The sequence below is a fragment of the Tetrao urogallus genome, assembly GCF_951394365.1.
Source record: "Tetrao urogallus genome assembly, chromosome: 19".
In the NCBI taxonomy this organism is placed as follows: Eukaryota; Metazoa; Chordata; class Aves; order Galliformes; family Phasianidae; genus Tetrao; species Tetrao urogallus.
Window position 1 is genome coordinate 7,628,156 of NC_136832.1, and position 26,006 is coordinate 7,654,161.

The following is a 26,006-nucleotide window of genomic DNA, read 5'->3' on the forward strand; positions in this document are numbered from 1 at the left end:
GCAATGCCTTGCTCAAGAAGATGCTCGGCTCCCATTCTGCTGCTGGAAGCAGAGTGTGGTTGAGACGAGATTTTGTCTCACATGTAGTTCAGGAGATGCTGTCAGCAGAGGCTAAGAGTGAATTCAGCTACAGCAAATTCTCTCCTGTGTAACCTTTTGCACCGTGTTTAGCCAGCGTGCCTTTCTTTGCTTTATCTCTTCCTCAAGAAAAAACAACTTTAATTCTGGTCTCTGACAGGATACAGACTATCAGCTCTCCTTGAGGTGTAAATCCCACCTTATCAGGAAAAAAGCTTTCAGCCTTCCTTCCCTGCCTCTTGGAGACAAAGACCAAGCCTGCTGTAGTGACTGTTTTATTTCAACTTCTTCCAACAGCACCGGACACTCCTCATAACCTCGTGCAAAATGGGAAGCTTTAAGCACCTTGCTGAGAAGGGCATCAGTGTCTTCACGTGGCTGTCATGGGGGCAGAGGTAGCTGGGCTCCTGTGATCTGATATAGCAGCTGGGAGATTATTCCCAGCAGGAGCTCCAAGCGAGTTGTCATGGTCAGGCTGGGCATCCTGCAGTGATGGGAAGCCTGGAGCTGCCCTTGGCATTGGGATGATGTGGTGCAGGTAATCCCGTGGCCCAGCAGGCTGCACTGCAGGTGATGGAGAGCTGGATACGGGGCGCATTCTGTGAGGCAATAATTTGGCTTTATTTATTTAATTTGCTTTCCTATCTTTTCCGAGGCTGCGACCCGTTTTCGGTTCATTTTCTAAAGGTTATTCACAAAGAGCAGTAGGCTTAAAGCAGGGCTGAATTTTAGGGCAGTGTGGATATTCAGAGAGCTCCGTGTGCTGTTGCAGGGTGGTCACGGCTGCAGTGCGTGCATGGAGTTGAGCCTGACCTCCTGTTTCAAAAATATCCTTTGGTTTTCCATGGGGCTCCGAGACGTTCTGGCCAGGCTCTCCTCTGAGCTTCTGGTTCCTATTATGTGCCCAAGTAGTTGTGCTGTAATGCTCCTTTTTTTTCCCTCCCCCGACGCCTTCACAGTATTTTTCTATCATTAAAAAAGACTTTTTTTCCCCTAACTAAACCATCAGCTACAACAATCCAAGCAGTAAAATCTTTCCTTATGCTGCGAGTAAACTGCTTTTGGTGCTATCATTAAAACCTTGACTTTGGCTTCCCTCCCTGCAGGGTGACATCCAGCAGTTGCTGATCGTGGCCGACCCCCGGGCAGCCCATGACTACTGTGAGCACTACAGCCCCGACTGTGACACCGCTGTCCCCGACTCTCCACAGTCCCAGGACCCCAACCAGGATGAATACGTGAGTAGGAGCTCGTGGCTGCAGGTGGGGATGCCCTGGGGGGCAGCGATATGGGGCTCCGTGCTGTGGTTGCAAAGCTTAGCTTGCTTGCTTCAATCTGAAGGGACCTTTAAAGGCCATGTGTTCACAATCCTTGCAGTGAACAGGGACACCCAAGCCCTGCTTGGGTGCTCAGAACCCCTCCAATCTGACCGTGTGTGTCTGCAGGGATGGGGCACCACTGCCTCTCTATGCAACCTGTACCAGTGCTGCACTGCCCTTATAGGCAAAAACTTCCTCCCCCTATCCAGTCTTTCTCCTGTCCCACTTTGCTGTAAATCCTTTATAATGCAGTGGCTGAAGCAGAGGTTGTTCTTAGGATCCTGCAGTCCTGGTCTCCTACCCACAGGGCTTTCCCTTCTCATCTGTGCTCTTCCAGCGAATGCAGTGCAGGTTTGCTCAAAGCTCAGAACCTTGCAGAGAACAGATCCTGAGCCGATGGAAGCACTGACCTTCCCAGGCAGACCAAACCCCATCCAAAATGTGCACCTGTTTCTAAAATCCAATTTTAGCTCTTAAACTTGAAAGCAGATTAAGTCCTTTTTTTTACTGGTACTCCTTTGAAACGACAGGTGTCAAAGGCTGGAGGAGGAATTTTTTTTTGCCTGTACGTTTGCCATTTGAATTTCCTTTTGGCAGAAATGGTCCCAGCTGATCTGTAATGATTTCTCCTGTATGAGCTTCTGGGCTGCACAAGGCAGCTTTTCCTACAGTCAGAGCTTATTTTCTTTAGAAAAAGTAAAGGGAAAAAAAAAATAATAATAAATGGGGTGCCTCCGTATTTCTGCTGCTCAATCGGAAACGTCTGAGTGGGGCTGATTTCCAGAAGACCATCATCTGAATTTGACACATTTAGAAGAGGTCTCAAGCTCAGCTCACAGCAATTAAAGCGTCTGGCACCCTCAGGCACTTCTCAGTGCCTTGGCTGCTGTTTCTGCCGGGCTTGCAGGAGTGCAGTGCCTTCTGCTTTACTCTCAGCTTCTCCCCATTGATCTGCAGTGCCGTTGCTGTGTTCTGGCTCATGCACCACGGGCTTTGGGTTAAGGAGCTGCTTTGGGGAGCAGAGTGCAGCTTGTAGCAGTGCGGCCCATGGAAGCTGTAACCATGCTGCCAGCACTGCTGAAGGATAGACTCTGGTGTGATCAAAGTGCATGGTAGTAGGAAAAGAAAGCTCTTCTTCTGGAGCCAGCAGTGCAACAAGGGCTGGCTTGTCTCTGGGCTGTGTTGCTCTGTGTAAGAATAACTCGTCCAGGCGACTGCTGCCAGCCGGAGTGATGGGCTGGCAAAGAGATTGGCCGTGCCCGGCTGTAACCAAACGTTTGGTTTGTATTTCATTCTGAAGAATGACTGACGCCTTGTGGAAAACTCTGAAAATATCTGGGTTTTGAAGCCCTCCTGCCTGCGGGTCACGGGCAGATAGGAAATCACAGGCATGCTATTAGGAGAGAAAAGAGCAGCCTGGCTTCTTGGAGTGGTGGTGTGATGCACGTTGCCCTCTGCAGATCTGAGACGTGAGCCAGGAAGGCTCACCAATTGTGTGTTAAAAAACAACACAACTGTGTTTCTGTTTTCTGTAGGGTAGCTGAGGGTGACCAAATTCCTGCAGTGAGTGGCTTTGCTCTCTTTGCTAAGGCAGAAATTGCCCCTGGGCTGAGAGATTAGCGGGGACCTGAAAGCACAGAGCAGCCCAAACTCAGGCTCCGGGTGTTGCAGAAGCTGAAGTACGAGAGGAAGGGAAACTGCCATGGTCACTCCACAGCAGAAATGTAGTGCTGCATGGACCACTGGTGTGAAGGCAACCTACAGAGGGCTGCTGGGCATCCACTGGGTGCCACCGGCTGATGTTCTGCTGCTTGTATTCTCTCTGCAGTATACCGATGGGGAGGGAGAAGGGGACACCTACTACTATGAGTACCCCTACTATGAAGATGTTGACGAAGCTGTAAAGCCTGAAGCACCCACCACCAAACCTGCACCCCCAGGAGTAGCTGCTGGAGAGAGACCCGAAACCAAGCAGGTACCCACGTGAGGTCCTGGTTGATAAAAGGAGCTGTGAACTGGGGAGTGGAGGGCGATGCAGAACATCTGTTTTGTTCCACCTGTTGTGGTGGTTTTCATATATGCTAGTTTGATTTTTATTTTCCACACTAGGACTATCCTTCCCCCACGCCATCCCCTGAAGCAGGGGACCCCAGCAGGCAGACCAAAGGATCTGCACCCGTGGACGACCCCCTGGTGGATGAGTACAACTATGAAACCATCAACGAGGAGTACTTCACACCTCTGCCCTATGAAGACATCAACTACAACGAGGAAGTAGACCCCCAGGGAGGGCTCACTGAAAACGCCGTGGAAGCGGAGCTCCCCACGAGTACCGTCATCACCTACAATGAGACTGATGTAATTTAATGAATCCTTTTCCTTTCATTTGATTATATGTATGTCATCTCTATTATTTCTTAGCCCTGAGCAAAGGAGATGCGATGATCCATACGATAAACCTGCAGGTGGCTCGGGCAGCTCTGTGAGAGGAAGTGTCAGGGTGTGGGATATTTTCATTTTGTCATTCTTACTGAATGGCGCTTCCACATTTTTCAGATTGAAACATAAAAAAAAACACAACCAAACAACTTCAACACTGGGACAAACCCTCACATTTGAGTTATTCCATTTGCCCACAGAGGCCCTCTGTCTTGTTGCAGATCTACTGACAGTGGAATCAGCCCAGATTCCACAGCTGATACTCTTTGGAGCCGTTGCGTTTTTGGTTCCCCACATTTAATGTCACCATGTCACACTTGAGACTGCTCTGCCCTTAAGGCTTGCCCAGTTTTTTGTTTTTGTTGGTCTCATCCTCTGATGAGACTGAAATGAGCTGTCATGCAGCTGTGTCGCATAGCTCGCCAGGCAAGGAAATAACTTTCTAGTTGATGAGGCAACTTTGTCGTTACCCAGGAGCATCAGCATGGGGAGCTGATGGTAGGATGAGGTTTCCTGGGATGGGATTTGGCAGTGTTCTGTGGTTCTTCCTTGAGCAGAGTAGGAGTGAGCGATGGGACCGTGAAACTCAAGGCTTGCTGGGAGATGTCAGAGAGTGGCAAAAAAAGAAAGCAGAAGCTGGCCAAGATAATTGGAGCTGGGCCTGAAAGCGTGAATTAAAAGGTGTCAGGGAAAGTGTCCAAGGAAGAGCTGAAGAGTGAGGGGTGTTGAGCCCAGACGGATGGGATGGAGCTGTTGGGAGAAGGCTGAGTGGAGTGGAGAGATGCTCAGGGGGAAAGAAAAGCACTCCAGCAGATGGATGGACCGAGCGCCAGCCTGAGGGAACCAAAGGATGGGAAATGTTTCTGTTTCCTGACGTTGATCCAGAAATTTTTGGCCAAACTTGTGCTTTCTAATAGAGAGGAATTAAAGATTGGATAGGGTGATCTTAAAAAAAAAAATAAAAATAAAAAAAAATTTGGAAGCGGAAATAAGAGGCTTAAGGGCCTCTTTAAATTGTTAGGAAAATCAAATAGAAAAGGAGCAAAGCTCAGGTAGGGAAATACTGGGCAAAGCTTTCCTGTGTGAAAACTCAGCCTGCTCTCCCAAAGCATCACAGGGCATCCTGAGGCTGCCCACCTCCAGCAGCTCGGAGGTGCACATAAATGGGAAAGGCCGTGGCACTGCTTGGGGGTGGGAGTCTGCTCCACTTCATCCACTGAATCCTGCAGTGATGCCCAGCTGCAGGAGGTTCCCATGCAGTGAGGGCTGATGCAGTGTGACAGAGCCCCAGAAGGTGCACATAGCCAAGGGGATGAGGGTTTGCACCGCAGGGTGGGAGCTGGGAGCCCCACCTGCAGCCATGAGCTCCTGGTGAAGCTGAATGCTTTCATCCAGCAGCAGAGCAGTCTGAGCAGTGTGGACGTGAGGATGTCACTGCTGAGTTCACCTGTCTGGATTTTGGGCAGACTGTAGTTCCTATGGTTGGAATTCTAAGGGACTTGGAGATACAGGAGACTGGGGGAGAGGTTTTGGAGGCAGGCTTAGGCTGTTTACTTTCCTGGGCTTGAGTTTGCTTACAGCTAATGACTCTGTGATAAATGTCAGCGGAGCAATGCTGAGATTTAGTAGGCAGCAATACTCCTGTGAACATGAGGAGCTGGGGACAGATATATTCTGTTCATTGCCTGCTATTCATCAAGCAGTTTGCTTTGCTTGTCCGGATGCACACACACAAAGCTGCATCGCTTTCTTGAAAAGGAAGGCTAAAAGATGATTTAAATGAGGTTGTTATCAGCCATGGAGCATAGCAGTACTTTGCACAATGATTTTTTTGACCTCCTCTTTTCTTTTTGCACTGTGTTCTGAATTCAGGCTGCTTTTGTTCTTTCTCTTTCCGAAGCACCTGAAGATCTCAGCACAGAGAGCGTCCCTTCTGCTCTGCCCGCTAATCCAGGATATTATCTTCTTCCAAGCAAATTGATTTGGGGATATCAAAACATCAAAAGAGGCATTTCGGATGTTCGTGTCACGAAATGCAATTTGAGGAAGTTTGCTGTGTTCTCTCTAAAAGCTTTGTAGGGAGATGAACAAGCTTGAAGGTTTCAAAGTGCAAACGCAGATAAAAAGAGTTTTAACAGGATAGCAGAGGTGTGACAGCACCTGATCCGTTTGCACGGTGCAAAGGAAAACTAATGCAAAGCTTTCCCAGCTTTCTAATCAGGAGCCATCATCAAGTGGTTTAGAAAGGAGTAGTTTAGAATCATTTTATATTTCATATTTTATCATAGAGTCAAAAAATGGATCTGGGAGCAACTTGGATCTGTTAGCTGTGTGCTGCCAAATATTTGTTTCAGAAACACATAAGGACTACATCTGAGATGTCAATGTCTGGTTACGTGCCTGCCACCCACTTCTGGCCTTATCCAGACTTTGGGTTAAGAATCATTCCTAGAAGATTTCTTGTGAATTATTGGCAAAGAAATTCACTTTTGAGGCTCTCTGCTCCATACCTTGAATGTTGCTGTAATCAGACATAACCATTTCCCAAATGGCCACGGCATAGCAAGGGAACGGGGAGAGATGCAGGTTGTTGGGAACTGCTTTGTAGCAGAGCTGTGGAATTCAGTGATGCTCTTTTGGATTTTGCCTCTGTCCCCACGTTTTCAATGCTCTGGTTCAGGAAAGTATGAGATGGGATGACTTGTCACGAGTTCTCCTTGCTGATTAAACGATGAAAGTGGGCAGAAGTAGGAAGCGCACTGCCTTCTAATGAGGCTTCTTTAAATCCTCCTGCATGCAGATACAGATGCTCGTGCTCATGGATTCTGAGCAGTTCTGGCACAGAAACAAGGTCTGCAAATGATGGTGGCATTTAAGTGATTTTGAATTCATAGCAGTGAAGAGATAATCTCTCCGGGAAGCACTGGAAGTAATTCGATTTATGGACCATTTTGTTCATTAACAAGAAGGGAAGGAAACAAAATGATTATCAGAACATTTCCTTCCTTATAGTGCCCCTCCAACTGAAGGAGAGAAGTGGCTGCAGAGAGGGCAGGGAGGTGGACATAAGCAAGGAAACTGTGATACATGTCTGGTGTCTCTGTACTGCAGCATCTGTTGCTGTGAAGATGCAGAAAGGATTTTAGCTGTTAATGCATCAGATTTGTAAAATCTGCCCCTGCTTTTTGGAAAAGCAGGGTGGACTTGGATAGCAGACAAAACAAACAGGAGGGCTTTGTATAAACAAACTGGGATTTTTCCACATTTCCTCCTGTAATTTGCTTCTCACCACGGCGCGTTGCATTTTTTGACTGGGATGGTGAGAATGGGATGGGGTTCGGTTTATTTATTCATTTACTTGGTGCTTGTTAATCCGATGGCTTCAATATTCAGGCTGTGGAAGGCGAGCAGGAAAATTCAGTTCCACGTTTGTCAAAGCCTCTGGAGTCTGTGGGGATGTCCCAGCACAAACCCCTGCTTTGTGCTGCTTTGTTTGCCTCACTCAGACCGTTGCACTTTCACTGTTATTTTATGCTTGGGGGGAGGGTTGGTGCTGCTGGGGAAGGCCAGAGTTGTGTGAAGATCCTTCCATTCTTCTTGCCTTCCTTTGGGGGAGACTCTTGGAGGTCACCGGAGACCTTAAAACTTCAGAATTAAACTTTCTTGTGCTTTCTATTGACAACCATTAGCATGAGGCTGCTTCCCTCCCCAAACCCCACGGTCCCCTCCTGGGCTTTCAGCATTGCACATCCTGCAGAGATTTGCAGCCTGACGCATTGCTGCTCTCACTTCCAGGCTGCTCAAGGAGGAGACGACCTGGATAAAGACTTCACTGAGGAAACGATAAAAGAATATGATGGGAATTACTACTATTATGACAGAACAGTGTCTCCTGACATTGGGCCTGGGATGCCTGCCAACCAGGACACCATCTACGAAGGGGTAAGGGAGTTTTTTTTTTCCATCAAATGCACGCTTCAGAAACTATTTTCTTCCTCCACAGCTCAAGACGAGCAATGCAAAAGGTGGGGATCCCATCCCACTTGGGTTCATCCACCCAAGAGGCAATGTTTGCCATGCCATCAACGTCTCCTTGCTCCATTTGTGCTGTGCAGAGATATCGTGATATTGCCTCCTGTTCCTGCTCAAGACCATTGGTTCCGGTGATGCTCTCTCTGACTGCTTGTCTTTGCTCTGTTCCATTCTGTTCTGCTGCAGATTGGAGGCCCACGGGGTGAGAAGGGGCAGAAGGGCGAGCCTGCCATAATTGAGCCGGTAAGGACAACTTCTCTGCGTTCTCTGTGGTGTGGAGCTCCTGGTAGTACAGCTGAGAAGAAAATTTCCCATTACTTGGTCCATTTTAATATAAAATACCGTAATTATTTCTTTTTAAGACAATTCACAGAGCAGCTTAAATTAGGAAGGAAGTGCTCAATTTCCCATGACATCTCATTTGCTATAGCGCAACCCCAGACCTTCCAGAATGGAAGTGCCTGGCAGAGGAGAGGCCATTCCCCATCTCTATAGGGATTTTGGAGGTCCCACAACGCTACTCCTGCAGCCTGGGGCCAGACCACACTCTGACCCAAAACCTCTGCTTGGGGATGGCTTTAATGATGCAGCCAATGGGTTTGTCTCTGTGCAAATAAAGGGTTCTCAGAGCACAGATTGCTCCATTGCCTGCTCCCAGGTCCCAGCAGCTTCCAGAAAAGCCCTGTGTTGTCCCAGGGGGAACATCAGTGCTTTCCTTCTTTACAGTTCCACTCTGACCCATTCCTGTTTTGCTTTCTAAGGAATGGTTATAAACTGTGCAATCTACACAAAAGGTGGGTGCCCAGCAGAGCATCCCATAGGTGCAGATAGAGCTGGGGCTCCCCAGTGCTGCTCACATGCCCTCAGCAGGACCAAGGGGTTGCTGGCACATGTCTGTGTCCCTGTTGAGGTGCTGGGGTGCTCCTGGGGCTGGGAGCAGGGCTTGACATTGCTGTACTCACCTCGCCAGCCACGTTTCCAAAGGGCCAGGCTGCACACCAGCAGCTCAGTTAGCCCAGTTCCTCTTGGAGGAGAGCCCAAGCAGTGCCCAGAGAAGCAGTTGTACTTCCCATTACCCACAGACCATTCTTTTCTCTTCCAATTCTTCCTCCATTTCCTTCTCAAGGAGACATTGCCGATGCTGGCAGAGTGAGGAGCTGGGGGCAGCTGTTGGGCTTCACAGGCCTCCATCACTGCCTTATGAAAGCATTTCTGACCCTTCCCTTCTGGGTCCTGCTCTCACTCTGCAAACAAAGGCAAGGAGCGAACGCTTTGCTGAACCATGCAGCAACATGGAGAAGGCAGCTTCAGCAGCCCACCCTGGGCCGGAACTAATCTGAAACGTTACAAAATAATGGTTAAGTTTAATCATCCTGAAAGAATTTGGCCGCCTTTGCTATTTCAAAACACTGGAGCACGTATAGCTTTTGCCAGAGAGTAAACAAGACCAAATGCCGCCGTGTTCCTATCCGTTCAGTTCCTCTTTAACAGAGAGAAATTCACTTTTGCTGCGTTCTTTATCTGGTTTTCGATCGGAGCTGCAGCAGAGGGGTGAAAAGAAAAACCGAAGGCGGGTTTCTGCTGAATTCTCTCATCTTTGCCTTCGAGCTGCCTGTCTTTCAATCCTTGCTCTGTGCTGACGCTCGCTGGAAGCAGCAGGGCAGCACAGGCTGCTCAGGGTTGTGGTCGGGATGCTGGGACCCCCGTGGTCCAGCTGTGGGGGTGACAGGCTGCCTTTCCCTGCTTTGGGCCAGAGTCAGGTGCTCACAGCTGCCTTCGGAGAGGGTTTGATCAGCTTTTGCACAGCTCCTCTCTGCGCTGTGGCCAGTTTTTGTGCTTTTTCTGCAGTGTTAGCCTCACTTGTGGGTGGCGACGGGGTGTTGAGGGGAGTGACATCCCTTCTTCCCCTGGATGGCCCCAAACATGTGCTCTGCTTGCCGCCCCCAAGGCAGTCCCCTATGGTGGCATGCCCCCACAGCCTCCCATATCCCCACTGCTGATGAGCGGTCATGTAAACAGCAGTGATCTCTTGCCGAGGAGAATCTCCAGATGTCCCTAAAGCTGGAGCTCAACATAAACCAACTGATAAATATGGGAAGATGCCAAGGATGTTTGCATCGTGAATGGGCTAATTAACCCAGGCTGTGCATAGGAGCATCCTGCAGCCGGCCGTGGGAAGCAGAGCTCAGCCCCGTGCATGCTCAGGCCATAGAAACCCTGGTGGCATCCCCAGAAAGTTCTGGGAGGGACTGATGTGAGCTTAGGGCTCTCTGCATCAGCCTGGAGACACTGTTAGCACAGGGGAGGGGAAGGGTTGGTGTTGGGTTCTGTATTGGAGGCTGCAACTCACCAATGTGCCATCGTTTGTCTCAGTGGGGATGGGCTCTGTGGTCCCTATGTGGGGAGATGTTTGCTGATAGCTCTGGGATTTTCTATGGAAAAGGAGATAGGGCCTTGTGGGTGTCATTGCTGGGGGATCAGGATCACCTGCCCCATCCTGGTAGCCCTCAACAGCAAGGAGCTCATATTTAGTGTGGGTTGAAAGAGTATTGTGTAGGGATTACATCTAATTCCCAGCCAGAGGAGAGCAATGCCGCCGTGGTTGGCAGTGAAATTACTTCTAGAAAGCGTTTGTCTGCTTGAATGGGAGATTTCTCTGTGGCCTCTTACATAGCCATGAAGGGGAAGAACAACCAAATAAATAAGTGAACAGAAACAGCTCAATTCCACTGAGTATGGGCTAGACCTGATTTAAAGTTAGGACAAAATATTTAGATGAAAAGGAATGGAATAACATAATTCTGCTGTTTTGCCTGCACAGTCATTTCCTGGGTACACAGAGTAAATCACAGTGTGCAGCCTGCTAGGAAAGTAATTTCAAAAAAAAACCCAAAACCCTTGCAGTTTGCTTATTAACTTTCTATTGTTTTTTTTTCTCCAAGCTGCTGGGTCTCAGAGACTGCTGCTTCCCAAAAAGGAGCTCTTCTCCCCGTCTCCATAGCTGAGTTTTGCCCTTTAGTGAGGGGAGGAAGGCAGTGAGCAGGAAGGCAGCCCCATGCTGGGGTGAGGGGCTGTTTCTCCATGCCCTGCATGATCCAAATAAATGATATTTGGCTTTGATGATGTCACTGAGGGAGCGTGGAAGCTAGCAGCAAGGCCTGGGCTATTTAAGGATGGAGAAAGCATTGGGTTTTCAGCCCTGAAGTTGGGTTGGCTTTGAGGATGTGCCTTGCTAATCGCTGTTATTCCTTTCTCCTGTTTAGGGTATGCTTGTGGAAGGCCCCCCTGGTCCCGAAGGCCCTGCAGTAAGTGGTGTTGGGGTTACACCTTGCAGCTTGGTGGAGCTGGATGCATGCATTGCGGGGGGCTGATGCCTGCACAGGGCTCAGCACACAGCTGGTCCCGGGCTCTATTGCTTCCACATGCCGTGTGTGTGCGTATGAATGCTTTGGGGTTGATTTTTCTGGAGTCAAAATAAACAGAAAGCCCTATTTCTTTTCCTCCTCTTTGCATGAATGTTACAAATAATAACACGTTTCCATTCAGTGGCTTTTTTTTTTTCTCCCTGTCTTTTCTATGCTAGGGCCTTCCAGGACCTCCAGGACCAACTGGACCTGTGGGCTTAATGGGAGATCCTGGGGAGAGAGTGAGTATCCCTGTTCTTCTCCTGTTTGGCTGATGCCTTTCCTCAGTTTGTGTGTTCAGAAGGGGACAGCACTGGAGTCCTGCATGCTGCTGGTTGCGCAAGGCATTTGATAGCAATCTCCTCTGAATCTTTGGTTTTAATGCCTCAAAATCTTCAAAGTCCTTTCCAACCCAAGCCTTCAATGATTCTATGATGATACTGTGATGAGATCAGGCAAAGAGATTGCAAGTCCTAAAGGGTGCTTGGACTGTGATGAAGGCAACCTTTGCATCCAGGGACGAACAGCTGGGGACCACAACTTTGAGTCTTCACTACAGCAGTGGGTTGGGCTTGCTTGCATCCCAGCACAACCCCTGGGGTCACTCCACCATCCTTGCTGTGTTCCCTCCACCTTTTTTGTGTCCCAGACTGCCCCTGTTGGGAGGATCGCTCTGTGCAGCATCTCACCTTTGCACTGGATGGGTTATTGAACTGAACCAGCAAGCACTAGTGACTGACTGATGTGATTTAGCAATGCTGTGCCTGAGCACTTGTGCATTTGCTTTTGATGTAACTTCAGCTTGGTTTTGGAGGAGCACCAGCGCATCCCCTTGGTGCAGCCAACCTCTTGTATAGATAAATTCATTGATTTCAGCAAGTTTGCATGAACAAAGCAAATGGAGCTTGATATCTGTTTCGATACCTTGATGCATTTTTACGTTGAGTGCAGTCACATATGCCTTCAGAATAGCTGCTAGGACATTGCTGTTCTATTTGGGGCATGTCTCCTGCCCAGGACGCTGTGTGCATGATCTTCTCTTTGGGAGGTTTTATGTTTTCTCCCATCAGCAGTGAATGAGACTTGTTTTGACTTGGAACAGCACAGATTTCTGTAGAGAGTGGCTAAAAGAGAAAGTGAGGCGTGTTGGGAAAGCCTGGATTATCTTCACACTGAGCAAAACCAGCTCTAGGGTGGCTGGGCAGCAGCACTGAGATGAGCATCCAGGGCAGCATTGGGCTCGGGGGCTGCTGGGAGCAGTTTTAGTGGGCATCAGAAATTCACCTAAAAGTAAAAGCAGCCCTAAGGACAGGGCTGTTGGTGGGCTGAGGCATCCAGCAGTCCTGTTGGCCAAAAGGGCAAAAGCAACCCTGCAGATGGGGGTCTGAAGGTAGTCTGGGACCTTTATTTCCAGTATTTCTCTGGGAAAGCACAGCAGCTCTCAGTTCCCAGTGTGATGGTCAGGGCTTGAGCATGTTTTCCTGGCACCATGGCATCTTCTGCTGCTTCAGCAGCTGCTTTCGGGATAAGGAATTGTGTCCCATTTGTCCCTGCGACCTGGTTGGGAAAGGATGGGGAGACCCAGACCCACTATATCTGCATGGCTTCCCGTTCCTCTGACAGATTCCCTTGGATTTTGTTGAGTTCTGTCCATGCAGAGTGGGAAGGTCTGCACAGACAACGGATGTTGTGTTGTTCTGATGTGTCTTAGCGCAGCTAATTGCTGCAGCTCTCTATTAAGGATTCGTGTTGAGGCATTGTTGTTTATCTCTTCTTTTCACTTAATTTTCGATTTTAATTGCATAACCTACGACCTGGAATGAACAAGAGAGAATTTGCTCCATTACAGAGAATCAGAACAAGATTTCTACGTGACAGAGGAGCTCGGTGCAGACTCATTTTTAATGTTGATGTGATCCTGGAGGCTTGCTGTGGCCTCCTCTGAAGTCAATGTCAAATGTGCATCAAACCTTTGGATTTTATTGCTTCTTGCACCAGCCATGTCCCCCATCCTGGAAGTGGCTGATCACCTTTCCACTCCAGGATGGGATGCATCGCAGCGTGTGAACACCAATTGGGCAGAACACTGAAGTATTTCTCCCTTAGTCCTTCATATCTGGGCTCTCTGCACTGGGCAGGGGCTGAGCCGCCGTGCCACAGAAGCCTTTTTGTGGACTGGTTATCCCCCCCCACCCTCTTCCACCCTCAGCTTTTAAAGCCCAACTCTGATCCCTTGCAGGAAATGCTTGGGGTCACTCTGAAAAAGCATTCTTGAGTTTCTTTTCTGTCCCTCGTCCCTCCCAGCACCACCCTTTCACCCTTCCTCTCCCACCCATCAAAGTGCATCTCCATCCCCCGCATTGCTGACCCACACTGGAGGTGTCTCTTTTGGTTTTCAGGTGTATTTGAGGAGATAGTTTAGGTGTTGGTGTCTTTTTGTGGCAACGTGGCTGACTTGAGCCCTGGTCTTTTAATTAAAGCTCTTTGTTGCAGTGCTGGTCTCTGGGGATTTGGCTGGAGTTTACCTGCTACCACACTCCTGCAACCCCCCCAGTGTGCTTCTGTAAAGCCCCCCACCTCATTTACGCTCCACGTGTATTTATTGGTTTTTGATGGAACAGTAATAACATTTCTTGTGCTTGTGACATGACTGAGAACGAGGGGCCCTGACGGAGCTCCATTGATCGGTGTCTGCGAGCTCAGAAAGTCAATATGCAGTGGTGGGCTGAGCCACTGCTCGCAGAAGTTAGTTTAACCCATGAATCACTGCACAGAGGTTGGCTTAACACATGGGATGCCGCTCTGAGGTTGGCTGTGTGCTGTCCAACTTGCTCTTCTACTACTTTGTTACTCTTCTTTGGCTCCTAGCAGTTCATTTGTGTTATGAGATGGATGCTGACCGTGCTGATGAGGGGGCTGGTACTTGTGTCAGTTGTCCATGCGTGTGCAGGCATTGCCTGGCCTGGACGTTTCCAGGCTCCCCTTGAATGGCCACACAAAGCCCATCAGCAGCATCATGCTGTCCCTGGTGTTACTGTTACACACCTTGAAATAAAAGGCTCAATTTGCATTCAAGCACAGTGTGCACATCTTGCTTTTGCTAAGTGTCCAGAACAGAACATAATACGACATATTGCACATAGAGAAGCAATGAATTTGCAAAGCCAGGAGCTGCAACTGTATTAAAAACACTCTCTTCAATTAGAGCAGCTCCTCTTTAATTTGTTTATTATTAACCCTGCCTGTCGCTCATGAATTTACATGGCGCTTATATGCGTACAGTGAGGAACATTGCATCTGATAGACTTTATATTTGCAATCAGACAGGTGTACTGAATTAATATAACAGCAATATTCAGCTGTGTTAATATTGGCCAACACTCATTTAGCTCTGTTTTATTCATTATGTTGGTTGGTTCATTTATCCCTGTAATTTTACAGCATGAAGAAGCGCTTGTGACACCAGTATAGCTGCAGCCAGCCTATCTGTGAGAGGAGTGATGTGAGGGGGCCTTTCCAGTAGAGGAAAGAAAGGAATGTGGAGTATTCCAGAATGGAATGAAGAAACTGGGAGAAAAATATGCTTTTTGTTTTTTTGGACAAGGTGCTCTGCAGCACTGGAACAGACCACAGCTTGGTCACTGACCCTGCCGTGTTGGTAACTGGGGGGGGTGTCTGGGTGCTGCTGGGCTCCTGTCAGCCTCTGGCTCTGAGCAAAGGTTGGTCTCAGTGCCTGTGTTGTATTTCCCAAGACCACGCAGTCCTTGTGTCCCAATGGGCTCATCTCCATTGAGGACAATTTTGCATCCCAGAAGTGTAATAGGGTCCCTAATGTCCTCTGTGCGGTTCTAAAAGTCTTGAAACTTTCAGTTCCTGTGTCAGACTGCTTTGCTCGGAATGCCCTGAATGCTCTGCTCGTGTAATTCTCTGGCCAGGACCAAAAATGGGAGGAGAGTATTCTGTGAGGGTGACTTAAAGCTCAAAACTGGACTAATAAGGGCCCATGGTCCGTGCTGCTGGGCACTGCTCTGAAGACCACTGTCTGTCACTGTCTCCTACTGAAGGAGCTAGATAACAAATGCAGTAAGATTTCAGCTAAAGCATTCCTTTGAAATACTGCACCAGTTTTTACGTTCAGCGTGGCATTGTAGAGCACTGCACCAAATGAAAGCTGAAGTCCCCATTCTTGGTTGCTATATATCAGCAGATCTCTATTTATGTAATGAGAGCGACACAGATTTTTACACCGACTGAGAGTCTGGCATGCTGCATTTCTCAAAGGCATTCTAAGGCCTCTGCAAGCCAGCCTGAATTGCAATTTACAAAGTGCTTTATGGTCTGGATTTCCATCCTTTCCATTGCCCCCCACTGCTCTGCACCGCATGGAGAAGACCTCACGCACCCGACCTGGAACAAAACGAGGCATTGATGCAGAAAACCGTTTCCAACCGTTTGTTGGGCAGAGCACACAAGGAGAGATAAACAACCCCATTCCTGATCCATCCTCTGCGGGACCAGCGCCGAGAGGGAGGAAAGTTTATTATATAAAGGTGAACCTGGCCTAAATTATTTATGTGCTGTGCTGCAGCAGATGGGACTGCCCTCTGCACCTCATCGGTGGAGTCAGGGATGCTGGTGTCAGCCAGGCTAAGAAAACAGCACCAATACAGCATCACGAGCATGTCTTGAGAAATGGATGGGCCGGCATGTTACACAGCTCCCTTTGGTGCTGAGGGAGCTGCTGAGTGCTGTGCTGATCAATCACCAGCTGCAGTGCTGGGCTGTTATTCTGGGCTGGCTTTGGTGCTGGCTGCCCTGTAATTGTGGTGCAGGACACAGAAATAGCCCCGTGGGGTGGAGTAACAATGGCTCTCATTCCCCAGAGCTGGGCTCTAATTTAGGGCTTGGTGCTTTTGGGTTCCCTTTTAAGAGGGAGGTGACAAAGGAGATGTTAGGTTAAATAAGACGTGGAAGGAATGGAAGAGGAGGGAATGAGGAGATGTGAGGTGAAGTCCTGTGCTCCTGCGGAAATGAGGAGCTGCGTGGCTGAGACACCACGTGGGGGAAGATGATGTGCTTCCATTCCCCAGCATGTCTTGAGACCTCAGCCCAAACCAGGGAGGGTCTGATGAGATGAGTTAGACACCCTTCTAGAAATACTCAATGAGCACCCAGGTTCATCCACAGGACAACGGGGCAAGCATAATGCTTCGACTAATCTTATTAAAAATGCTCTGCTTTATAGATTTTGTACTGTTTTCTCTCCCTCTCCCACTCTCATCCATCTTTCTTTGCCTTGTCTGGTGAGCGTGAAGCTTCCCAGGACAAGGGCAGGATCTCCTGTGTCCTTGCTGTGTATCCACACAGATGTGGGATTTGGGGCAGGGTTTTTATTTTCCCTTTCATTTGGTGTCTGTACAGGCTTGAGGGTTTGGGGCAAGTTGAAGGGAGTTAGAACTAACGCAGATGTTTGTTGCTTGCTCTTCCAAGAGTGCTGGTTCCCCAAAGATGAATTTATTATTGGCGTTTACTGAGCAGGGGAGTGCCTAAGCCCTCAAACCTGAGCTGTTGGTCAGGTAATCCTGCCTACCTTGCCATGAAATGAGCACCAGGGCTCCTCTGGGCCTGGGCCTCCCTGGGATGAGATCAAGTCACGCTTGCCTTCAGCTCCTCAAGCTGATGTGAAAATTGCAATTATTGCATGTGCATTGGGTGGTTGGGTGTCCTCCTACTCTTCTGTAGGGTTATGGATGGATGTGCAAATTTGGGTTAGCTTAAACTTCTTGCCAAGTACGCAGCTGGGAGTGCAAATAATCTGTGGGCTGTCATAGGAAAATTGGCCATATTTGGTTATTTATAGCTTCATCAATACATCTTTTACTGCATACTTGTTTCTTCAGTGCAAGTTAAAGACACTCAGCTGATGTTAATCAGCACAGCTCCATTCAGGCCCTTGGAGTTTTGCTGATTTATGGCTGCTGACAGGATCACTCCGTTGTAGACAGAAGTGGTCTCATAGGATGAAAAAAGGCAGAGGAGAGAAAAACGGAGTGACTCAGGTGACTGAACATGTATGGAAATGTATTTATTTTCCACTATTTCTATTTCCACTGACTTGAGTTATGAAGTCTCATATACCTTTTTAACAGATTTTAACAGACCCAACTAAGCTTTGATTCCATTGATTCGGAACATGGCAGAGGCTTTTATTGTTCACTTGAACATTGCTTATGGCAGATACAGAAAACAAGGGAGCCAGGATGTAAGAAGAGGGAATTGCTAAGAAAAACCATGTGTGCCTACAGATGTACTTCCACAGAGTTTGCCAGACCATCAGGATGCCAGCATGCTCGGTGTGAGCTGTCGAGATAGGGAGCCCTTTGTGTTGTGACATATGTCTGTACAGCCCACAGCCACTTGTGCACGGACATGACTAAGACGATGCTACAGAAGTTTATTTTTATTTCTCCTTCTGACAGGGACCTCCTGGCCGCCCAGGTCTTCCAGGAGCAGATGGTTTACCAGGACCACCAGGGACAATGCTTATGTTGCCTGTAAGTACAAATGAAGCAAAAAAAAAAAAAAAAGCAGCGCTAAAATGAGCTTTGCTTCTTGGCTTTGCTGCTGCCGAGAGCCTGTTTTTGCAGAAGTCCCTTGTACACCAAGGGCACATTTTCTCTTGTGCAGAAGATGGATTTGGATCATTTCCCTTACAAATTTACATTTTGCAAAGCGCTGGCACATTTTCGCAGGTCAGAAGCTCAGGGCAGGTGAACTGAAATTTCTGAAAGCAATGAATAACCATCATTGCTTAGGCCTTGGCACAGTGTAGGAGAGCGAAAGTCATGAGGAAGCAACTGAAGACACCTCCAATGGCCAAATTTTTTTTGCAGAACCCTGCATTTAGGGTGAGGAACCTCTAAGGCGTCTTCAAAGCAGGTACTGAAGCTGTAAGCACCTGAATTAACTGCTCTGTTTTGGTGAGCAGTGGTAAATTTGTATGTCCTTTTCCCTTACATGAAGCTGACAAGCACCAAGTCAGCCTTCTTGGTCCTGGGACACAAAAAACGAGCGGTTGTATTTTGTGTCTGCTTTGATGTGAGGTTTCCCTGAGGAAACCAGCTGTTGGAAATAAGTGGCTAGGTACCAAAGGGAAAGAGCCTTGAGTGAAAAACCGCAGCACTCTTGTACAGGCTCCAAATGGTGGGGTGATATGCATGTAGGATGCTGGCAGGGTGCCGAGCAGAGCCCAGGCCAAGCGCTCGACATGGAGCTCAGCTGGCCATTACAATGCATTTGTTGGCCCCGATGGTAAGCAACCTTAGGCCTATAAATTGTTTCTTTGAACCCGTTTGCCAAGTTTGTGTGGTCGTACACCTAGTGCCAAGCAGGCACGGCGCTGAGGTGAAGCAGAGGTGAAGGAGCCGTCCAAGGAGGTTCTGTGCTCTGCAGTCCCTCCTGCAAAGCCCTAAGGATGCATGCAGCTAAGGCAGGAGGAGGATGTGTGTCCCAGAGGGTGGGTTTGTAGCCCTTGGGGGTGGAAGAGGCAGAAGAAAACAGTAAACTCTTTCCCTTTCAAGTTCAGGAAAATAAAAAGCTAATGCTTTCTGCTTTAGAAGTCCTCTGTGTGCTGAAGGGTTGTGGTTTTGAACGTTGGGGCGAGTTCTCTTCTCTGAAGTATGTGGCCACACGTGGGAAATGCAGCTTCCATCCCATAGCAAGCAGATGCACTGTGTGGGGATGCAGTGGGAAATGCAGCCCAGCATCCTGACCTCCTGGCCAACATCATCTGCATAGGGAACGCCAGGCCTGGGAGAACTGTGCTGTTCATTTGGAGCTGTGCTGTGTGAGGTCCTTACAGTGCAAAGCCCACGAGCCCTCCTGTGGTTTGCACTGCTTTGAACCAGCAGAATTTGCTGCATGGGTACGTTGGTGAGAAACAGCTGGGTGACCTGAGAGTACCACGGTTAATGGGGCAGCAAGAAGGATAGCAGTGGGATTGGATCAGTCATGCTGAACAGAGCTGCGTAGGAGCAACGCTTGCATGGAGTGACAGCATCCAGTGACCTGCTCTCTGCCTTGTTCCCACCAGTTCCGCTTCAGTGGAGGAGGAGATGCTGGCTCCAAAGGACCTATGGTCTCTGCACAGGAGGCCCAAGCCCAGGCCATCCTACAGCAGGCAAGGGTAAGTGAGGGAAAGGGGGGATCTCTTGCAGCCCATTGAAGTGAAGGACCAGAATAAATTTGACAGAGCACTTGTCTGCATGCTTTCATCATCTGTGCTGGTAGCAGCCACTCAGTCCATGTCTGAGATGGGACAGCCACATGGCTTGAGGTGGTGATGCCTGCGTGGCTTGGGCTTAAACCTCGGTCTTTCGTTGCCTGCAGAGCTTTCTGTTGATGCCAGGAGACATAGCAGTCCCTACTGTAGCATTCGCTGCTTCTGCTGACAGTTTTGAGAGTCTATATGAAAAGCTGTGGTATACGCTGTAGGGGATTTCTTTCTTTCGTTTTTTTTCCAGCAAACCTCACTCAATAATTGAATGTATGTCACAGATGTAAGCTGTTCCCAGCCCCGTGAATCTCAGCAGGCAGCTCGCAATTTCCTTTCATGCGTTCATTTGAAAATGCATGATGAATATCCGTGCAACTTTTTTTTTCTCCCCTCAGATGACCTTACTGATTGATGATCAAATAATCCCCTGCAATGTTTGTTATTTAAGCTGGCTGGTGAAACGAGATCGGCCGTGCACGTTCCCAGTGCGATTCCTGTTCTGTGGCTGGATGAGTATGTCAGCATATCAGGCTGTACATACTCATCTCTTCAAAATAAGACTTCGTTTCTAGCTGGTACAACTTTGAATCTTCCCTTTCATGCGTGCTTCTCTGAGGTTACTTTTGATCGTTAGCTTGTTAAAAGCAGAAAAGCAGCCGGCACAATTACAGCTGAAAGCACCATGTAGGCACCCCCCCATAAGCACATTGCTGCTGTCTTTGCCCCAGTCCTGTCCAGGCTGTGAGCAGCCAAGGGGAAAATTCATGACGGTTTAGGCAGGCTGTAAGCAGAGAGATGCAGCCCTGGGTGCTTTGCTCCTCTTCTAACCAAATGCAGTCACTCAGGGCTTCCCTGTGCTCTTCTGCCCTGGATGCAGTCAGCCTGCTGTTCTGAGCAGCTTGCGTTCACTTCAGCTGCTGAAATGGGCTGTAAAACCAATCCCTTTCACCTCTGAGTGGAATAAAGTCCATTGGAATCACCAACCAGCAGGGTGACACATGCCCCTTTCAGGTTTATAATGAGGACTTGAGCTCAGCCGGGGCTATTTTGCTTTCCATCCAGCTCTCCTTTATCTGAGGAGTTCAATTTTTCACGTGTTCAGACAGAGCACAGGGCCCTGACGCCACCAGCCGCTGCATTTTCCTATCCATTAACCTTCCTCTGAGAGTAATATTGGTGTATTATGATTCTTGTGCTACCTCGTCACTCTTAATTTCCAGGCTGCCTGCAGTTTTTTCACCAGTATTTATTTTGCTGGGAAATGGAGTTTTTGAGCAGACAAATTTTTCATGGGAAGCGTCTTCTTCCTCAGACCCCTTTTTTTTTGGTGTTCTTCTTGGCTTGTTTTCTGCCTTACAAAAGCAGTGACAGATTGGAAAAGACAAAGTATCCCCCAACACACACACAGACAGAGAAAAGTCTCTTTTCTCTGTTTTGTTTTGTTTTCCATTTTGGGATAAAGGTTTTCTTAAAAAAAAAAAAAAAAGAACAGCCCAAATCCTGAGTGAGCTGGAGGCTGTGCAAGAGAAGCTGAATATTTCTACAAAGAAAAGGATCCATTTCTTGGCTAGCATCAACCCATCATCAGACGAGTTCAGCTGAAATCCCTGATACCAGGAATAGGGAAATAAAAGGCATTTCAAAGGGGGAAATGATAGGCTGTGGTAGAGATGAGAAAGGAGTCCTGCAGGGGAAGTTCATCTCCTTCCTCTTTTCTTTTTTTTTTTTGAGCATGTTGTTAATTGCATTGTTAGCTTGATTTATTCCCTGAAATTTGGCTTTCTGTAGTCACCGAGCCTTGACCGAGCCAGCAGTGTTTCAGAGCAGCTCCCTTGTAAAGGGGAGTTGTGAAATGGTGCCTCATAATCCCATGTTTTTGCAATGTTTAAACACTTTCAAGTTCAATCATGGATAGATTTTAATTGCCGGAGCGCACAGACAATTACAACTCTTATGAAGTGATGAATTGTCATGAGAGAGCACACTGTCCAGTGATGCTACAAAGTGTGGACAGCCCCATTACCCACCATAGAAACTGCTGACCTAAGGTCTGGTTGCGTGACCCCTTACTCAACTAAAGCCCCCTCCACTGGAAATAGAGTTGTTCTGTTTGTGAAATATTACATGTGACCTTGGGCTTGGCCCATTTATGGATGCAGGAAGGAGTTAATTGGCATTACAGTGTACTCTGGGGTCAATTCATTGGAATGGTGGAAAATGCTGCAAGGATTTGTGCTCCTTAGCAAGTGGAGAGAATGCACAGTGCAGCTCGTGGCACGGCAGTTGCTTTGTCCCATCGTAGCAAAGCAGGGACACAACTAAAGCAATGGTTCTCTTTCTGTTGCAGCTGGCACTGAGAGGACCGGCGGGTCCGATGGGTCTGACTGGGCGACCCGGCCCCATGGTGAGTGACAAAGCAATGCTGGCACAGCAGATGCTCTCGGTTATTACCTGCATGGATCCTCCTTAACGACCTTTGGGTCTTCCCTCTGTTGGGACAAAATGCAACGGATCCTCTTCTGTGTCTACAGGGACCCCCGGGCAGTGGAGGATTGAAGGGTGAAGCTGGAGAAATGGGACCTCAGGTGTGTATGGGAGGGTCGGGGGGTGAGGGGACGTGGAGGCGTGTGCTTGGAGGGCAGCATTGGGAGCAGCAGGTTCACACCAAGCCTCTCGCTGTGCCCTCAGTCCCGGCTGTTCCCCTGCCACAAAGATGGCTGGAAAAGAGATGTGGTGTGGGTGGCCGTGTAAATGCTACAGAGCCGCTGCTCTGACCAACGCAGGGTCCATTTGTCTTGCTTTTGCCTGACAGCATTTCTTTCTCTTTTCTCCCCACATTGCAGGGTCCACGAGGCATCCAGGGCCCTCCTGGCCCGGCAGGAAAGCCAGGCCGCAGGGTGAGTGTCCCGGGAGCGCTCCGTCCCACTGCCAAGCAATTCCTGAGCTCTGAGAGCATTGCACAAGAGCGGGCCGACGGCCAGCAGGGCTGCTCCAGGCCCTCTCGGTCCATCTGGGCAGACGGACGTGGGGATGGGAGCTCAGGGTGGGGAGGAGGGGAGCTGGGAGAGCTGCTCGGCCGTGCTTCCAGCGCTCTTGTCTTCGGGTTTTGGCTCTGCAGTGCTGGGATGGGAAATGTAGGAGTGCTGTGTGCTGCTTTGGGCAATCCCACGTTTGCAGGGCATGAGGTCCCGGTCCCTGCGTGTTTCTGGGATCAGTCAGAGTGATGCTGACTTGTTCTGTTGGTGCCCCTATGGCACAAATGCAAAATTTTGGTTTAGGCAGCCCACTGGCTCTTCGTGTCGGCTTACCAGAGGAAGAAATGAGAAAGCCTTTAGTAAACCTTCATCTCATTCCAATCTGTGGGCATCAGCATTTCTTAAAATGTACTGGAAGGTCATTTATTCCAATTGGACTTGCAGACCGTCTCCCAGCACCCATGCAGTGAACCCAGGCCTTGGTTAGCACCAGCCTTGAGCTTCGAGGGCAGGGCAGCATTTCCACTTTACCAAAGGCTGCTGCTGAGAGAGTTCTGGCTTCAACAAGAACCTCCCTGAGCTGCCAACCGAAGAGCAGATGTCCCCTCCGCCCTGCCTCATACTTTGCATTTGACTTTGCTTTCCTCTCCTGCAGGGACGAGCTGGCAGCGATGGTGCCCGGGGAATGCCAGGGCAGACAGGACCAAAGGTAGCATCGTGTGTCTGTGTGCTTTGGGAATGTGCATCTCTTGGTAGCAAGCAGGAACAGAAGGATCCTTGGCAGGGGGAGCCCACCTTGCTTGGGGGAGGTGGTTGGAATGGTCTCAGGACACCTGTGAAGATGTGGGCTCTACATTTGAGAACTGAGGGGAAATTAAACACACACCTAGAAGGCAGGAGAGCGATAGATTGTCTTTCTTTCTTTCTTTCTTTTTTTGGATGCAACTTTATTAAATTGCTGGATCCTCTTAAGAATGAAACATGCTCCCTTGGCTGCAGTTGTAGAACAAATACTTTGGAATCCTAATTACGAAAAACAAACATGAATGAGCAGTTGGAAATATCCTGAAATATAACTACAAAGAAAAAATACCTAATAACTGGGTGAGAAAATGTAGAAGGCGTGGGGAGGAATTTTAATGTGCTGTATTTATATTTGAGGCAAAATCCTTTCATTCAGCCGAGATCTGCTGGTATTATCCAGCAAGAGAGGAGCTGTTCCACTGAAATTGAATGCAGGGAAAGTTTGCTCGGGGAATCGTGTAGTAAAGGTTTAAGTACTTTATTATGTAGATACTTAAAGCTGGAATAGATGGGGGGTTTTGATACAGAGACAGGAGACTGCGAATCATTTATCCAGTAAAGTGCTTTAATGAGCATCGACTGCCCCCAAAGGAGTGGATGCCCGGGAAGAAGGGAAAACAGAATAACGAGCAGGGCTGGAAACGAGCTAACAGTGCTGTGTGCAGAGACAGAGCAATGCCCCAGAGCCTAGCAAAAATAAAGGAGTGACTGGTTACAGGTCCGTGGAATCACCCCTTTTGCAGTACCCTTCAGCATCCGTGTGCAGTCACTGAGTCCACCAGCCTACCGTGCTCTTTAGGGCGAACCAGATCTGCCTTCTGAGCCTGGCAGCATTAAGACAGTTCCCAGAGTTTGTTTATATATTTGTCTCCTCGGACTGGAAGAACATTTCTGGGAGTGAGATGCTTTTGATGATTGATAGGCTCCAAAATCCACGTGGAAAACTAACAAATGCGTAGGTGCTGGAGCAAAAAAAGGGGAGAGAGGCAAAATGACTTTATTTGAGCTTGTTCCTCTTTCTTTCATTCAATCTGTAACTGTGAAATCATCACCCGTCTGATGGGAGGTGAAATGTCTGAGGGAGAAAATCAATCCCTCCTTGACACAGAAAGGAAACAAATCGAAAAGGTATTCAAGAGCAGGGGGAAATGTGCACTAACCTGTTTTTTCTTTTAGGGTGACCGAGGGTTTGATGGCTTGGCTGGTTTGCCTGGCGAGAAGGGGAACAGAGTGAGTTATCTCCCACTTGTCTTCTGACTGCAGTCTGTAAGGAAACGCTGGGAGGAGGGCAGCAGTGCTGGGGACAACCCAAAACTGTGATGAGGACAGAAGTGTCCTGCAGGAGGGTGCTGGACGTCACAGCATTCACATCCTGGGAAGCTGTGACACCCTTCTGGGGCTGCCTGAAAGTGGGGGCAGAAATCACTCTAACAAAATAGAGGGTAAAAAATAGGAGGCAAAGCCTGCTTTTAGTGCTGTTGTGGGTGGGAACTGCCAGCGATACAATGGGATTCTTTTCTTTAGCTCATAATTAAACAGTGGGGAAAAAAGCAAGAAGCTTGTTATTTCGGCAGGCTTTTCATGCCTCCTCTCCCCAGAGGGAGCAGACAGCACTTGATAAAGAATGCAAGTGTTTGAACTGCAGAGATTGCATCGTGACTGCAAGCTGCGCAGGAAAGGGAAGATGGTGCCTGAGAGAGATGCTTCATCAGCCAGAAGTGGAGCAGCCAGCACACCTTGGATGAAGGGCTGGCTGCGTGCAGAGCCCCAGTTGCACTCTACTGAAGTTGCTGGAGCCCGTGTGTGGCACTGAGTATGTGCAGAGGGGCTTCAGAGAGAGCAGGGAGAAGGGAATGCGGGCGTACGAGTATCCTCAGCACATGGTGCAGGTGCAGCACTCAAGCCTAGTGTCAGGTTTCTCAGTGCTACCCAGTATCTTCCATTGCTAGAGTTGTGTCCACCTCCCCTGAGGTTTTTTCTGTCTTTCCTTTGTAGGGTGAGCCAGGTCCCCACGGCCCCCCAGGGGCACCCGGAGAGGACGGGGAGAGGGTAAGTTTCTCTCTTGATGCAGCAGTCCCTGGAATTCCTAACTAAGCCCTGCAAAGAAGAAGCAGATGTGATGCCAGGCAGACGTGGTGGGAGCCAGCACTGAATGCGTGTCCCTCACTGCCATGGTGTGCAGCACATCACCTCGTGCACGGGGCAAGCAGAGCACTGGTGGGAGGAAACATTGTGAGGAATGTGTTTTCTGAAGATCTGCTCAGAAAGCTCTGGTTTTGTCAGAAAAAAAAACCCTACCATTTTCATCGTGTAGCTGTGCTGCTTGTTTACTAAGGTAGAGTAAATTGTAGCAAGAAATGCCAGACGGATGTGGGAGGCAAAGATGAAATTGTTCGCTGCCTTAACACGGTGTAGTCAATAATCAGAAGGCCTTTAGCAAAGCTCAAACTAAGTGATTGCAGGCCTAGGAGTGCTGGTGTACGAGGAGAGATGGCAAATGTACAGCTCAAAGATATGTGTGGTTTAATTGGAGGAGCGAGTATGGATTTCTCAGGCTCTAATCCCACTCCGCCGTGTTCTCTTTCCACCTTTGGCTATTTGTTTCCTCTGTAAAACACAGATAACAACACCTCCCTCACCACGAAGTTGGGAGGATTAATTCGTTGTGGATGTGCGGTGC

General features: G+C 48.7%; 1 protein-coding gene across 1 annotated transcript in view; it reads left to right on the forward strand.

Annotated features, from left to right (window-relative positions):
- Nucleotides 1–26,006, forward strand: part of COL5A1 (collagen type V alpha 1 chain) — a gene marked incomplete at both ends in the record, with an annotated part of 124,897 nt that overhangs the window by 52,153 nt on the left and 46,738 nt on the right. The window contains 15 exons of the mRNA XM_079544550.1: nt 1,185–1,316; nt 3,226–3,372; nt 3,507–3,755; nt 7,632–7,778; nt 8,055–8,111; nt 11,132–11,173; nt 11,452–11,514; nt 17,752–17,826; nt 19,365–19,457; nt 21,895–21,951; nt 22,079–22,132; nt 22,391–22,444; nt 23,178–23,231; nt 24,503–24,556; nt 25,322–25,375. Coding sequence (XP_079400676.1) covers nt 1,185–1,316; nt 3,226–3,372; nt 3,507–3,755; nt 7,632–7,778; nt 8,055–8,111; nt 11,132–11,173; nt 11,452–11,514; nt 17,752–17,826; nt 19,365–19,457; nt 21,895–21,951; nt 22,079–22,132; nt 22,391–22,444; nt 23,178–23,231; nt 24,503–24,556; nt 25,322–25,375 — 1,332 coding nt within the window. The remainder of the gene's footprint in view (nt 1–1,184; nt 1,317–3,225; nt 3,373–3,506; nt 3,756–7,631; nt 7,779–8,054; nt 8,112–11,131; nt 11,174–11,451; nt 11,515–17,751; nt 17,827–19,364; nt 19,458–21,894; nt 21,952–22,078; nt 22,133–22,390; nt 22,445–23,177; nt 23,232–24,502; nt 24,557–25,321; nt 25,376–26,006) is intronic.